The 14,386-nt window shown below is 48.7% G+C and overlaps 1 protein-coding gene across 19 annotated transcripts in view; it reads right to left on the minus strand.

The window, feature by feature from the left end:
* Window positions 1–14,386, minus strand: part of DLG1 (discs large MAGUK scaffold protein 1) — a 1,304,904-nt gene that overhangs the window by 440,410 nt on the left and 850,108 nt on the right. For all 19 annotated transcript variants that reach the window (XM_086944257.1, XM_086944255.1, XM_086944253.1 and 16 more), the window contains one exon: window positions 12,202–12,326. In XM_086944257.1, coding sequence (XP_086800383.1) covers window positions 12,202–12,326 — 125 coding nt within the window. The remainder of the gene's footprint in view (window positions 1–12,201; window positions 12,327–14,386) is intronic.

Below are 14,386 nucleotides of genomic sequence, written 5' to 3' on the forward strand. Positions count from 1 at the left end.
CTAAACAGGATAATGTAAACATCCACGAAATGGCATTCATGCCTTGATAAACAGCCCATTAAAGCAAGGGCAAACTGTGAAAAACATGAAAGCCAATGGTTTAAAAGGGCTCACTCAAAGCGCATCCTCTCCCTGCAAATCGATTGCGCTTTTTTTTGAAGAACTGATGATTGCAGCCAAAGGTAAAAAGAACAACGGACACACGGAGAGCGGGAGGGGTGGTGCAGGGCGGGAACGGACACACGGGGAGTGGGAGGGGGGTACGGGTGCGGGAACGGACACACGGGTAGCGGGAGGGAGTCTCCCCTAGCCCCAAATAAAACAAAGCGACTCACTTGCACGTCCTCTGAAGCTTGGCAGAAGCACACCATCGGACAGACACTGGGGCACCATGACAGCGGGAGGGGACTCACCGGTCTCTCCAGTGTTCCGCTGGTTCTCCTCCGGTTGGCGTCGGGCAAGGCTCCTCCTCTCCGGGGCCTCGCCGAAGACGGGGCGGCGGCTGCGGGCTCCTTCTCACAGCCCGAGCAGGAAGGCGTGTGCCGTCAATGGCGGACCAGATTCGGGGGCGTTCCCTTGCATTGGCTTTCGGCTGACGTAGCGTGACATAGCCAAAAGCCAAAAGTTCTCGGGAACGCCCCCGAATCTGGTCCGGCATTGACGGACAGGCCCGTCTTCCAATGGCTAGCCTCAATTTATGGAGCTAGCCAATGGAAGACGGGGGCTGTTCCTGTCTCCCCTACTATAATGATTAGGTTTTCGCCTGCGCGAAAAAGATGCGCAGAGCGCATCTTTCGCCAGGCAAAACCTAAAAAGCATTTACAATGCAATTGTTTTTCCTTTGACAAAGTTAGAGCTATTGGCATTATCAATGCCAAATCTTTTATTTATGTGTTGGTTTTAAAAACAGATAAATTAATGGCATTGTCATTTACAATGCCAATAGCGTAATCTCACGCAAATGGACGTTGGTTACAAAAATTTTTGAAAAGTTCTCTATAGAATCAGGAGGAGTCGGGGAGGAATAATGAATAGAGATAGAGCCAAGAAGGAAAAACAAATTAGGGTGAGAGAGTGGTGCATTGGAGAGAGTTAACAGTGTGGTGAAGAGAGAGTGAGTGACGAGAAGAGAGTATGAGCAGAAGAAAGAGAGGCAGTGAGAGAAGGAGAGTGTGGTGAAAGGGAAGAGTGAGTGACGGGATGAGAGTATGAGCAGAAGAGAGAGGCAGTGAGAGAAGGAGAGTGTGGTGAAAGGGAAGAGAGTGACGGGATGAGAGTATGAGCAGAAGAGAGTCAGTGAGAGAAGGAGAGTGTGGTGAAAGGGAAGAGTGAGTGACGGGATGAGAGTATGAGCAGAAGAGAGAGGCAGTGAGAGAAGGAGAGTGTGGTGAAAGGGAAGAGTGAGTGACGGGATGAGAGTATGCGCAGAAGAGAGAGAGGCAGTGAGAGAAGGAGAGTGTGGTGAAAGGGAAGAGTGAGTGACGGGATGAGAGTATGAGCAGAAGAGAGAGAGTCAGTGAGAGAAGGAGAGTGTGGTGAAAGGGAAGAGTGAGTGACGGGATGAGAGTATGAGTAGAAGAGAGAGAGTCAGTGAGAGAAGGAGAGTGTGGTGAAAGGGAAGAGTGAGTGACGGGCTGCCGAAGATCACACGCGGTCCCTCGCCTCATGATTGGTTTCCCTGTGGCTCACATTACCCAGAGAAGGGCTGCTCCCCAGTGTGAAGGATCGCGGATTGCAGTGGAGCTGGGGGTGGGCGTCTGTGGGGCCCCTCCCCGCCTGCTGCCCCCCCTCCCTGAAGTGTATGCATCTCTGCTGGAGCCGCAGCTTGTCAAACTTCACTCCCCCTCCCTCCTGCACCCCCGCCCCAGGCCCTCTCAGCTGGCTCTCGACCCCTTTCCGCCCCTGAGGTGCTACTTGTACACACTCACGGGAGCCAGAAAACCCTCCTCTCAGTTCTCCATTTATTTGTATTTTTTCAGTTTTATATAGCGCGAACTCCGCTGTATTAGAGCGCTCTGTGCATGTGCCTACACAAGGCCAGTGTTTGTTTTAAAGGTAACGGGGAATTTAAATGATGTGCCCAGAATCACGGGCTGTAGAGCCGGCGCCGAGACTCAAGCCTGGCTGGCTCCACAGTTCTCAATAGCTCTATCGTAATGCCTCATCTTCTCCAGTTTTGTTCCCGATATTGGTGATAATTCTGGCTTTCAGGATGAGTGCAGATGTGCTACCGTGTGCTTTGTCTGTGACCCGCCCCGCGGCCACCGATCTAAACACAGAAAGTGCAACACCGGGTCAAGGTACTGCCTGAAAAAACATCTTTAATACTAGTATAAGCATCAGAACATTTAGAGAGCATGATTTGTAACTCGAGAAGAATGCGTTGCTCACCAAACCGCTTAGCACGCTGGGAATTGTAGTTTAGTATGACAAAAGTAGACCAATGACATGAAGGTGGAGAAAAAATAAATCGAGGACAGGGCTGGATTAGCTGTTGGCGACTGAACCGGCCTAACTTCAGAGCTTTGCCTAAAATTATATTTGGACACGGACAGCGAGAGGGGGAGGCGGGAACGGACAGCGGGAGGGGGAGGCGGGAACGGACAGCGGGAGGGGGAGGCGGGAACGGACAGCGGGAGGGGGAGGGGGGGGTAACTGACAGCGGAGGGGGGCAACGGACAGCGGAGGGGGGGCAACGGACAGCGGAGGGGGGCAACGGACAGCGGAGGGGAGGCAACGGACAGCGGAGGGGAGGCAACGGACAGCGGAGGGGAGGCAACGGACAGCGGAGGGGGGGGCAACGGACAGCGGAGGGGGGGCAACGGACAGCGGAGGGGGGGCAACGGACAGCGGAGGGGGGCAACGGACAGCGGAGGGGGGGCAACGGACAGCGGAGGGGGGGCAACGGACAGCGGAGGGGGGGCAACGGACAGCGGAGGGGGGGCAACGGACAGCGGAGGGGGGCAACGGACAGCGGAGGGGGGCAACGGACAGCGGGAGGGGGGCAACGGACAGCGGGAGGGGGGCAACGGACAGCGGGAGGGGGGGCAACGGACAGCGGGAGGGGGGCAACGGACAGCGGAGGAGGGGCAACGGACAGCTGGAGGCGGGGCAACAGACAGCTGGAGGCGGGGCAACAGACAGCTGGAGGCGGGGCAACAGACAGCTGGAGGCGGGGCAACAGACAGCTGGAGGCGGGGCAACAGACAGCTGGAGGCGGGGCAACAGACAGCTGGAGGCGGGGCAACAGACAGCTGGAGGCGGGGCAACAGACAGCTGGAGGCGGGGCAACAGACAGCTGGAGGCGGGGCAACAGACAGCTGGAGGCGGGGCAACAGACAGCTGGAGGCGGGGCAACAGACAGCTGGAGGCGGGGCAACAGACAGCGGGAGGCGGGGCAACAGACAGCGGAGGGGGGCAACAGACAGCGGAGGGGGGCAACAGACAGCGGAGGGGGGCAACAGACAGCGGAGGGGGGCAACAGACAGCGGAGGGGGGCAACAGACAGCGGAGGGGGGCAACAGACAGCGGAGGGGGGCAACAGACAGCGGAGGGGGGCAACAGACAGCGGAGGGGGGCAACAGACAGCGGAGGGGGGCAACAGACAGCGGGAGGGGGGCAACAGACAGCGGGAGGGGGGCAACAGACAGCGGGAGGGGGGCAACAGACAGCGGGAGGGGGGCAACAGACAGCGGGAGGGGGGCAACAGACAGCGGGAGGGGGGGCGGGAACCTAACGCTCTGCGCTGAAAACCACATTTCGTGCAAGCAGAGGCTGCCTTCCATTTCCCTCTCCCCTGCATCTGCCCTGCTTCCCCCGGGGCTCGCTGCGTAACAAACTTGAATGCCTCTGCTATTCAATGAAAGGCATGCTTGTCAGCTAAAGGGAGTTAAAATCCTCCAGCGAACGGAAAGAATAGAAGGTAATGTAACGATTTCAGTTACATCCAACAGTGCTCGCCTCGGAAGCAAAAAAGCACACCACCACAAAGGCATCCCTTAAAGACACGAAATTCCAAAGGCAGCAGAATATCGTTTTATGTAAAGAGTGTGTGCGAGGACTTGGCACGGGGAGTTGTTGCGGGAGCTGGTTAGTAAAGAGCGGGACTGAAGATGTTCTAATGTAAATGAGGTGGGACAGACGGCCAGAGACACGGACAGCGGGAGGGGAGGGGGGGGGGGGGGGAGGGGTTGCGGGAAGGAACGGGAACACGGACATTATGGAGCTGGGGGGCCAGGGTCGAGTCTCGGCGTCGACAACATCTTGTGATTCTATGCATATCACTTAATCTCCCCGTTCCTACCAATAAATGAATGTGTCCTTGTGTGACGTAACTGGTGCGCATGTAAAGCACTAACTGACTCTGCACTCTCTGTCACTCTGCACTCTCTGTCACTCTGCACTCTCTGTCACTCTGCACTCTCTGTCACTCTGCACTCTCTGTCACTCTGCACTCTCTGTCACTCTGCACTCTCTGTCACTCTGCACTCTCTGTCACTCTGCACTCGGCACTCTCTGTCACTCTCTGTCACTCGGCACTCTCTGTCACTCTGCATTCAGTCTGCACTCACTGTCACTATGCACTCAGACTGCACTCAGTCTGCACTCACTGTCACTCTGCACTCACTCTGCACTCAGTCTGCACTCACTCAACAGTTTTTATCATTTTGCTGATCCAAAGAACGATTTTTCATTGAATGGGGCTTGCCAAATAAATTAGATCTGATCACAGTGTATCAAAAACCTTACTCAAGTTAAGTTCAAATTGAGTTTAAAAGTTAATTGACAGAAGTGTTTCATTAGGTCAAAGTGATCAAAGTCCAGGAATACAACACAGTTTAAAATTCATACAGCCGATCTATTTTATATGGCGCTCCCCATTCAACAAAAACTTTTTTAGGATCAATAATATTACAAAACTGGTGATATTTTTGCATATCTTTTATTTGGTGACCGTTTGCAGAAAGTTAGTTAGCTGCAAGGATCACAGAGTAGTACTCGTTGTAAGGATTCATGACGGCCACATCTGACAGCTCCGAACCCAATTCTGAATGGAATGCATGTTTTTCACCGTGTTTGCCAGAAGGTCAGGAAGGTTTTTAGACTGCAAGCAAATCCAATCAGTGGCCTCTGATGAGCACAAAGAGTGTGACAATTGGAATACTACTAGAAGGTGTGTGAAAGTGCTTCCCAGCTGTCAGAATATTAACAGTGCTAAGATAAAGAAAATGCAGGGCTTATAGGGGAGTGGGTGGTTGTGTGTATGGTGATAAAGCAGACGTGATACATGTATGTGCAGGAGAAGGTGAAAAGACACAGCTGAAGAGGAAAGAGGACGCGAGAAATGTAGCTGGAAAATTTCATAGTGATTTGGAGAGAAATCAGGGCAAACGTGTCCATCACCATGAGGGTTGTATAAGAAAGACTAAAGGGGAGAACTGAGTGACCAGAGGCCTCAGTAATATTTAAGTCTGTTTTCAGAACTGAAACATCCAACTCAAATCACTCATGACAAAATCAGTGCTAGTTGTATAGGTGATACTGCCAACACGAACTGGCAAAACCGATAGCTTTGTCTACCTTGTTTCCGCTATTCAGTTAAGCTTCTGTCACTGGCAGGGACTCAGGTAGTGGCGCCCAGTGAAGGAAAGAACCCAAATCTGCTTGTTATTCCCCATTATTATTGAGAAAACTCATAATTAGTATAATTTATTTCATGCAGTAAATAAACACCCTCAGGGGATTATTATTTATCAAGAACGATACATATTGAACCAAACTCCGGGCCATTGGAGAGAGTCCTTTGAGACCACCATGTTGCTTACTGCCCTGACTACGCATTCTGTTCCGCTCACTTTATTACTCAATTAAACATACCCTTTTTAGCACTATTATAATTGTGGAATGCAATGATTTGGGTACACATTCAGACTCACACTTTGTTGTACCCCATGAACTACCCATTCTGTGTCGACCCCCCCACAGCGGACTCCTGGCCCAGAACCTCTCTCTGGCCCCATTAATTACTCTCTGAAGGGCTTCACGCTCCCCTGGCTCCCAAAGGCTGCATACGGCCACAGCCCAGTGACCACGACTGGCGGGAGGGCCGAGGCCTCCAGGCCTGGACCGTTCCCAGAGCTCGCCTTTCATGTCGCTGCCGCCCTGCGCCCTGTCACGGTGCCGAGTAATCCGCTTTCAGGGAACAAGGAGTTAAAGACGGAGCGAGGGGCTGGGGAGGGGGCCCACAGAGGTCCAATATTGACTTTCCTGTACACTGGCCCCTGGGCAAAAACCATCCCCTTTTTGCCAATACTGAAAAGCATTATACTTTCACCCGTGTCTTCCGATGCTGTACACCGCTTCACAGTTGAAGGGGCAGCTCAGCCTCAGGGACACAGCAAAACGTTGCGCACCCGTTCAAAGCACCGCCTGCGCAGGAAGGCGTGTGCTTTTAATGCCGGACCAGATTCGGGGGCGTTCCTGAGACTGATGTCGCCAAAAGCCAAAAATTCTCGGGAACGCCCCCGAATCTGGTCCAGGATTGACGGACAGAGCCGTCTCCCAATGGCTAGCCTCCATTTATGGAGCTAGCCAATGGGAGACTGGGGACGGACCATGCCCCCTACACTATAGACAATAGGTTTTCGCCTAGCGAAACGATGCTTTCGCATCGTTTACGCCAGGCAAAACCTAAAAAAGGTATTTTCTCTGACAATTGGAGCGAGGCGCTGTTTCTCCTGGGTGCTGTAGAGGAAGGGGGAGGAGCAGGCGCACGCTGCAGCAGGCTGTGCCCAGAGGGAAAGTTTGCTTTTCTCCGTGATGGATGACGTCTCTGGCTTGGTGTGATGGGGAGGGCTCCTGTCTTCCTGCAGGAGTGTTGATGCTTCAGTCCATCTGTGTCAATCAAGTCGCAGTTGTGGTGGTAATTGAAGGAAAACCCTGAGTAAACGTTAGTTTATAAAGGGAGTTCCCTTAGTGCACAAAACTGTGCTACTGATTCATTCTGCACGTCACAGCCTCCGAGGTGTTTCAATCGCACCTAGATTAGTACATGAATAAACCGGTGTGATTAACATCAAAACGCTGCACGGAGCTTGCGGCAACTTTTTTGTATAATGAATTCAGCAACTCACTGAGCCATACGGCATTCACTAAGCTGGTTTAAAGCACCCGAAGGAGGCAGGGGTGCTGGTAAGGGACTTATTGAGCACAAAACAAAGGTCAGTGCTGCAGTTGGTGTAGGATTCTTGACTGTTTCCAGCAGAGGATAGTACAGGCATTTCGAGTTGTAGAGTGACATTGGCAGACAGCGAGCAGATGACTGGGAGAGGAGGATTAAATCAGGTTTGAGACCCTGCACTCCTGCTTTTAATTCCTAGAAGATACACTGACACTGCATGTCGGACACAACCCCTGACAGACCTGTGGGGCTGGGGAATCTACAGTCACACTAACAGAGCCCTTTGAAATGCCAATATGGCTGAAGTAGTGGCAGTCACAGGTTGGGGGACTTCCCCGAAAGGCCAGTAGAGCCAGAGTTGTAGCAGTCACTAGCCAGGAGAGTCCTCTAAAAGGCTATTGGTACTGGCTAGAATTTCGTACATACAACAAACAAAAAGATAGGTGGAGGGTCCGAGGGAATGTTTAACGACCTCAGCACAGTTATAATCCCCCTGGCAAGCTATAGAAAACACAAAGAATAACTGTGGGTCTAAGACGGAGGGAAAGCTATGTGTGTGTAAATATGACTATATGTGTGCTTCCAAATTTGAGCAGATTAGTGAACTTTTACCCTTTGTAAAAAAATGTCCATCAGTTACTCTTCCTGTGCCACCCTATTCATCGTTTGATCTACTTCACAGTAGGTAGTCCATATTTGCCATCTCCAAAGATGTTGCTAGGAGATGGTTGGTTTTAATGGTGTTGTTATACAGGATGATGGGTGGATGTTGTTGATTCGTAACTGAAAGCAGTGCATATGTGATTTGTGAATAGTGATAAAGAAATGTGTGTGGTAAAATTGGATAGTGTACGCAATATAACTTTATTCTGGAGTCATGCACTTCCAACTTCTGGAGTCATGCACTTCCAACAAAAACAATAGAGTGCAAAAAAGTCAGATGGTTCAAACAAATAACTTCTGACTGGGTTATCTGGTCGACATGTTTCTGGGGACATTTAAAGGTCCAATGTGGTACCTGCCGCTTCTTCAGGACCCATAAACTTGATTGCTACTGCTCTTACGTGATGAACTAAAAAAACAACAATAGTGAACAACGATGGTAAATGTCACCTGTCCACTTCTGGTATTCCTCCTTGTTAATTGGAAGAGGTCCAGATGTCAAATTGCCAGAACACACACACATAGACAAGAACAAAAGGATAACAAGCCATCATTAGTATGGGTTACCACTAGAGTTACTTATCATATAAGGTCAAGTGACCTACATTTATCACCTATTTAACAAAGTGTCATAGGCTCACCTTAGATTCAAGGGAAACGCGTTTCTCCTCACCTGGCAAGCAGCTCAGGACAATGGAGCACCGCTCTATAGTACAGAAAATTAAATAGCTTTGATAAACTAAGTGACTGCTCAGCAGTTAGAGAATCACTGGATCAGACAATTAGAAAAAATTTAAAAACAGGCCGGATGTTCATTCCGTTGTGTTTTTTTTTTTGTTTTTTTTTTTTATTTCACAAAAATTTTTATTGAGAGAGATGAGTAAGCATTACAGGCGTGAGCAGAAATCATGCATGGTTCCGGTATCAACAAGAGCAAGGGAACAAAGGAGGGGTAAATTAAATTAACATAAGGAACGAAAAACAATAATCAATTTAAACACAAATAGTAATGTAAAGCACAGGCATTGCATCAGTACATTTACAAAGGTTACAGTCATAGGTGGATCAAGGTAGTCATATAAGTCAATGAGGTTAGTCGCTTGGGCAGGTAGGCAGCCCGAACTATGGGTAGGGTGTATATGTGCATAATCATGGTGGTTTAAATAGGTCGAAGTGAGCGTCCAGCGAGGACCATAGGTTCCTATAGGGGGGGCGCCAAGGTGTAGCTGCCAGCGCAATATTGTCGGCTCCTCTGAGGAGCCGACATCTCCCACAATTCCTAGCTGTAGGAGTGTCCGCCTCACCCAATGAGAATCAAGTGGAAATCAATAAGGAAGTAGCCAGCCCCTGCCGCGGTACCTCCCCAAACAGCCCAGAAGGCTACTAGGAGTACCGACGGACAGGTAAGGGGGAGACTTTGCTAACAATAGAGACGAAGTAATTTATCTCTAATAAACGCGCAAGTCACTGAGTTATGGTAGCAGAGATAGAGAACAGCGGGCTGCCACCACGTCTGGGCAGGTTAAGGCATGAACATAGAGCCCTGCCGTAACAAACGCCCTAAGCATGCTACGACGCGCTAGTCATCAAATAACGGCAACAGCGAGAAAGGTAAACATGATCTGCAATTTCTAATCCGGACAGCCATTACGGCTCTGTAAACAGAGTCTGGTTTAAACAATTGCGCTAATCGCTTAACGGCAGCGATTACAGAACTGTCTGAACGCGATCGCGTTCTTCTGGCATGGGCGACTACCATTTATCTGACTGCAGAGCCCAGATTATTACATATACGCGGTCTATTCCAACATAAAACGCAATGTTTGCTGTGTATAGCAACATTTGTTTGAGTTTGCCCTACTTAATAAAAGAGCACTCGCAAATCCGACATTGACCTCTAGAGTCCCAATAATGGAGAAATGTTTAATAACATAAGCATCATTTGTCCTGAGCTGCTTACCAGGTGAGGAGAAACACGTTCCCCTTGAATCTAAGGTGAGCCTATGACACTTTGTTAAATAGGTTATAAATGTAGGTCACTTGACCTTATATGATAAGTATCTCTAGCGGTAACCCATACTAATGATGGCTTGTTATCCATTTGTTCTTGTGTTTGTCTATGTGTGTGTGTTATGGCGATTTGACATCTGGGCCTCTTCCAATTAACAAGGAGGAATACCAGAAGTGAACAGGTGGCATTTACCATTGTTGTTCACTGTTGTTTTTTTAGTTCATCATGTAAGAGCAGTAGCAATCAAGTTTATGGGTCCTGAAGAAGCGGCAGGTACCACATTGGACCATTAAATGTCCGCAGAAACATGTCGACCAGATAACCCAGTCAGAAGTTATTTGTTTGAACCATCTGACTTTTTTGCACTCTATTGTTTTTATTGTTGGAAGTGCATGACTCCAGCATAAAGTTATATTGCGTACACTATCCAATTTTACCACAAACACATTTCTTTATCACTATTCACAAATCACATATGCACTGCTTTCAATTACGAATCAACAACATCCACCCATCATCCTGTATAACAACACCATTAAAACCAACCATCTCCTAGTAACATCTTTGGAGATGGCAAATATGGACTACCTACTGTGAAGTAGGCCAAATGATGAATAGGGCGGCACAGGAAGAGTAACTGATGGACATATTTTCACAAAGGGTAAAAGTCCACTAATCTGCTCAAATTTGGAAGCACACATATAGTCATATTTACACACACATAGCTTTCCCTCCGTCTTAGACCCACAGTTATTCTTTGTGTTTTCTATAGAATTTCGTACATGCCTTTCGAAGGTCTCTGGAAGGACGGTAACGGATGGAACGGGGCAAGTGAGGGCCTGGTAGAGGAGCACTGACTGGCAGTTACATGACAGTTTCCACCGGAAATGTTAATGATTCTGCCCCGACATTTATTGTCCCGCGGAGCTGCTTCTTGTTGTTTGTAACTGTGACGGTCTCCAGTTCTCCACAGGTCTCCCCGCCTCCGAATGTCTTTGTGGGCTGTAGACTACTAATATCAGTTGTACTGAAGAGCTGTTGATTTCGTAGGGTAAACGGACGGGGCCACTCTGCCCTCATTACTCAGTGTCATGGCCACACAGAAACCAATTACTGCAGCCCTTAAACAGCGTCAGCAAGGAGAGAAAAAAAAGTGTTTTGCTAATGCTCAGCATCAGGAAACGAGGATAATACTGCAATGAATGGTAAACATTCCAACAACAAGAAAGAACGCACTGGGAAGGCACTTCCATAGTCAGGGGAAGGCACCTCCACGGGCAGGGCGTTGTTCGGAGGGGGGAGGGGAAGGGGTGCCTACAGGAGAGACCTTGGTAGCATGCAGGGGTCTTTCATCATCCGGAGGTATTTTGGGTTGGGGGGCAGGGAGGCGGGCACTGTGAGAACAGGGAGGGGGTCGAGCGAGGTCTGTTCCAAGAGGGGACAAAAAAAATAAACGAGACGCATGGGGAGTAGCTGCCTTCGATGTGCCGGCTGGCCATGCAGTGAATAATTAGGGGAGAGAGAGGGGAGGTGCTGGGGAACAGATGGCCGTAAAAGGAGAAATGCTGCTGCCAGGGGGAAGGCTCGTGCATGAGAGCAGGTCAGGTGATTGTGATTAACGTGAACTGTCCAAAATCCTCTGGGGCCTGATGTTTAGTTTAGCTGCATTAGGGCTCTTTTCCTATTCCTGCGGAATAGGAAAGGGGCGAGCCCTAACAAAGAAGAAACCAATAGTAAATAATGTATGTCAAAAACCATCTCCCATATGACAGGCTGTTCTTAAAACCATCCTTTTTGGGAAGCTTTTCAGACCTTTCTCAGCATGTAACTTTAAAGTCTTTTGAGTTTAATGCTACAGCTTTTCTGCACTCCCCTTTGGCGCTTTAGTGTCCTAGATAAACTAAAAATGAATAATTGCAACGTGTCTTAATTTTGAATTTCACTTTTACAAAATCAGACCGCTTACATAATTGTAGGTGTCAATAGTCGCAAAATTGTGGGCTGCAAAGTTCCAAAACATGCTGCTTTTAACACTTACATCCAAATCACCTTCTCACATCCTGATTATACATGAATCATTTAGAAGTGTTTAATATTATGCACCCTCAATAGAAATACTGCAAGTGACAGCAAATACATCTCACATTCACAACTTCTCTGTACTAAATATGAAAAAAATCTAAATGTGCATGAAATTATTTAATATTCTAAAAATCAATTTCAATATACTCTTTAACAACAGATATACTAAAGAAATGATTATGTAAAATAGATAAGCAGATACAAATGGTGAGAAAAAAATAACAGGACATAAAGTAAGTATATTTTTGGGAAATAGAGAACATACCGTAATCTTCCATCCTGTGCTGCAGCACCCCCCGAAATGATTTTAGTAATGAAAATACTTGTGTCATCTCCAATGTGTGGATTGTCCGTGCCTCCAGCAATGCTAAAGCCAAGACCCGAATTGCCCTGGAAAACATAAAATGAGGAAATAAGATAATTCAGCATTTTAAAAATGAATTTTACTAAAGTGTAGACGGACAACCTCCAAATGTTCTACACTGCTACTTTGACGGTGTAACTCTACATAAGGGTGTGTGTGTGTGTGTGTGTGTGTATAGATAAGGGTGCATCTACATAAGGGTGTGTGCGATGACATGTAACAAGAAATCGTGCAGAATGGTCCTTCAATGCAATCGAGTGGAGGATGTGGGGGTGACATCATAAACTAGGAGGCCTAAGTCACTAAGATGACAATATAGGACCATATCATGTTGGTGATTTTGATGATATATGTTTTTTTTGGGGCAGTTAGCTTGAAAAAAGTATTTTTTTTCGCCAAACAGGGAAATGTGTACCAAAAACCGTAAGTAAAAACTACATTGTACTGTGGTTGCCAATAGAAAAGAAAAAAGAAAAAGACAAGCATTTGCAATGCAATAGGTCTCGCATTAGGAAAGTTTGATGTTTTGGTATTGTAAATGATATTTATTTTTATTTATGTTTTTTAATAGTGAAATATAGGAATTAATAGTTTTGTATTTTACAATGCCAATAGTTCTAATTTTTTTAATGTGACACCTTTTGCAATTGTAATACAATATGTGTTTGTATGGTTCTTATATGTATTGATATTACAAATAACAATGTCTTCTAATGAAATGTATGAATTAATTTTTAAATAAAAGTTATTGTAATGTATAATGGTAATTGGTAAAACTTTTGCAAATAACTTGGTGGACTTGTATTTGGAGGGTGGAGTTTGATTGTGTTTTTGTTTTTTGAGTCTGTTTGATGGTGGATTTGTAGGGTGGAGGGTGTAGTTGGTGTTTCAGGGTGGATTTGTAGGGTGGAGTTGGAGGGTGGAGTGCTGAGTGTTGCTGTGGTGGTGCCGAGTAGTTTTGTGGTGGTTCTGAGTTGTGCTGTGGTGGTGCTGAGTGATACTGTGGTGGTGCTGAGTGATACTGTGGTGGTGCTGAGTGATACTGTGGTGGTGCTGAGTGATACTGTGGTGGTTCGGAGTGATAATGTGGTGGTGAGTGGTGCTGGGTGGTGTTAATTGAATTTGTGGTGGTTGTGCGTGGTGCTGTGGTCCTGAGTGATGCTGTGGTGGTTTAGAGTAGTGCTGTGGTGGTTTAGAGTGATGCAGTGGTGGTTTAGAGTGATGCAGTGGTGGTTTAGAGTGATGCAGTGGTGGTTTAGAGTGATGCAGTGGTGGTTTAGAGTGATGCAGTGGTGGTTTAGAGTGATGCAGTGGTGGTTTAGAGTGATGCAGTGGTGGTTTAGAGTGATGCAGTGGTGTTGTTGTGGTGTTTCTGGGTGATGCAGGGGTTGCGCAGAGGGATGCAGGGGTTGCGCAGAGGGATGCAGGGGTTGCGCAGAGGGATGCAGGGGTTGCGGAGAGGGATGCAGGGGTTGCGCAGAGGGATGCAGGGGTTGCGCAGAGGGATGCAGGGGTTGCGCAGAGGGATGCAGGGGTTGCGCAGAGGGATGCAGGGGTTGCGCAGAGGGACGCAGGGGTTGCGCAGAGGGACGCAGGGGTTGCGCAGAGGGACGCAGGGGTTGTGCAGAGGGACGCAGGGGTTGCGCTGAGGGACGCAGGGGTTGCCCTGAGTGACGCAGGGGTTGCCCTGAGTGACGCAGGGGTTGCCCTGAGTGACGCAGGGGTTGCCCTGAGTGACGCAGGGGTTGCGCTGAGTGACGCAGGGGTTGCGCTGAGTGACGCAGGGGTTGCGCTGAGTGACGCAGGGGTTGCGCTGAGTGACGCAGGGGTTGCGCTGAGTGACGCAGGGGTTGCGCTGAGTGACGCAGGGGTTGCGCTGAGTGACGCAGGGGTTGCGCTGAGTGACGCAGGGGTTGCGCTGAGTGACGCAGGGGTTGCGCTGAGTGACGCAGGGGTTGCGCTGAGTGACGCAGGGGTTGCGCTGAGTGACGCAGGGGTTGCGCTGAGTGACGCAGGGGTTGCGCTGAGTGACGCAGGGGTTGCGCTGAGTGACGCAGGGGTTGCGCTGAGTGACGCAGGGGTTGCG

This window comes from Lissotriton vulgaris, chromosome 11 (genome assembly GCF_964263255.1).
Source record: "Lissotriton vulgaris chromosome 11, aLisVul1.2, whole genome shotgun sequence".
In the NCBI taxonomy this organism is placed as follows: domain Eukaryota; kingdom Metazoa; phylum Chordata; class Amphibia; order Caudata; family Salamandridae; genus Lissotriton; species Lissotriton vulgaris.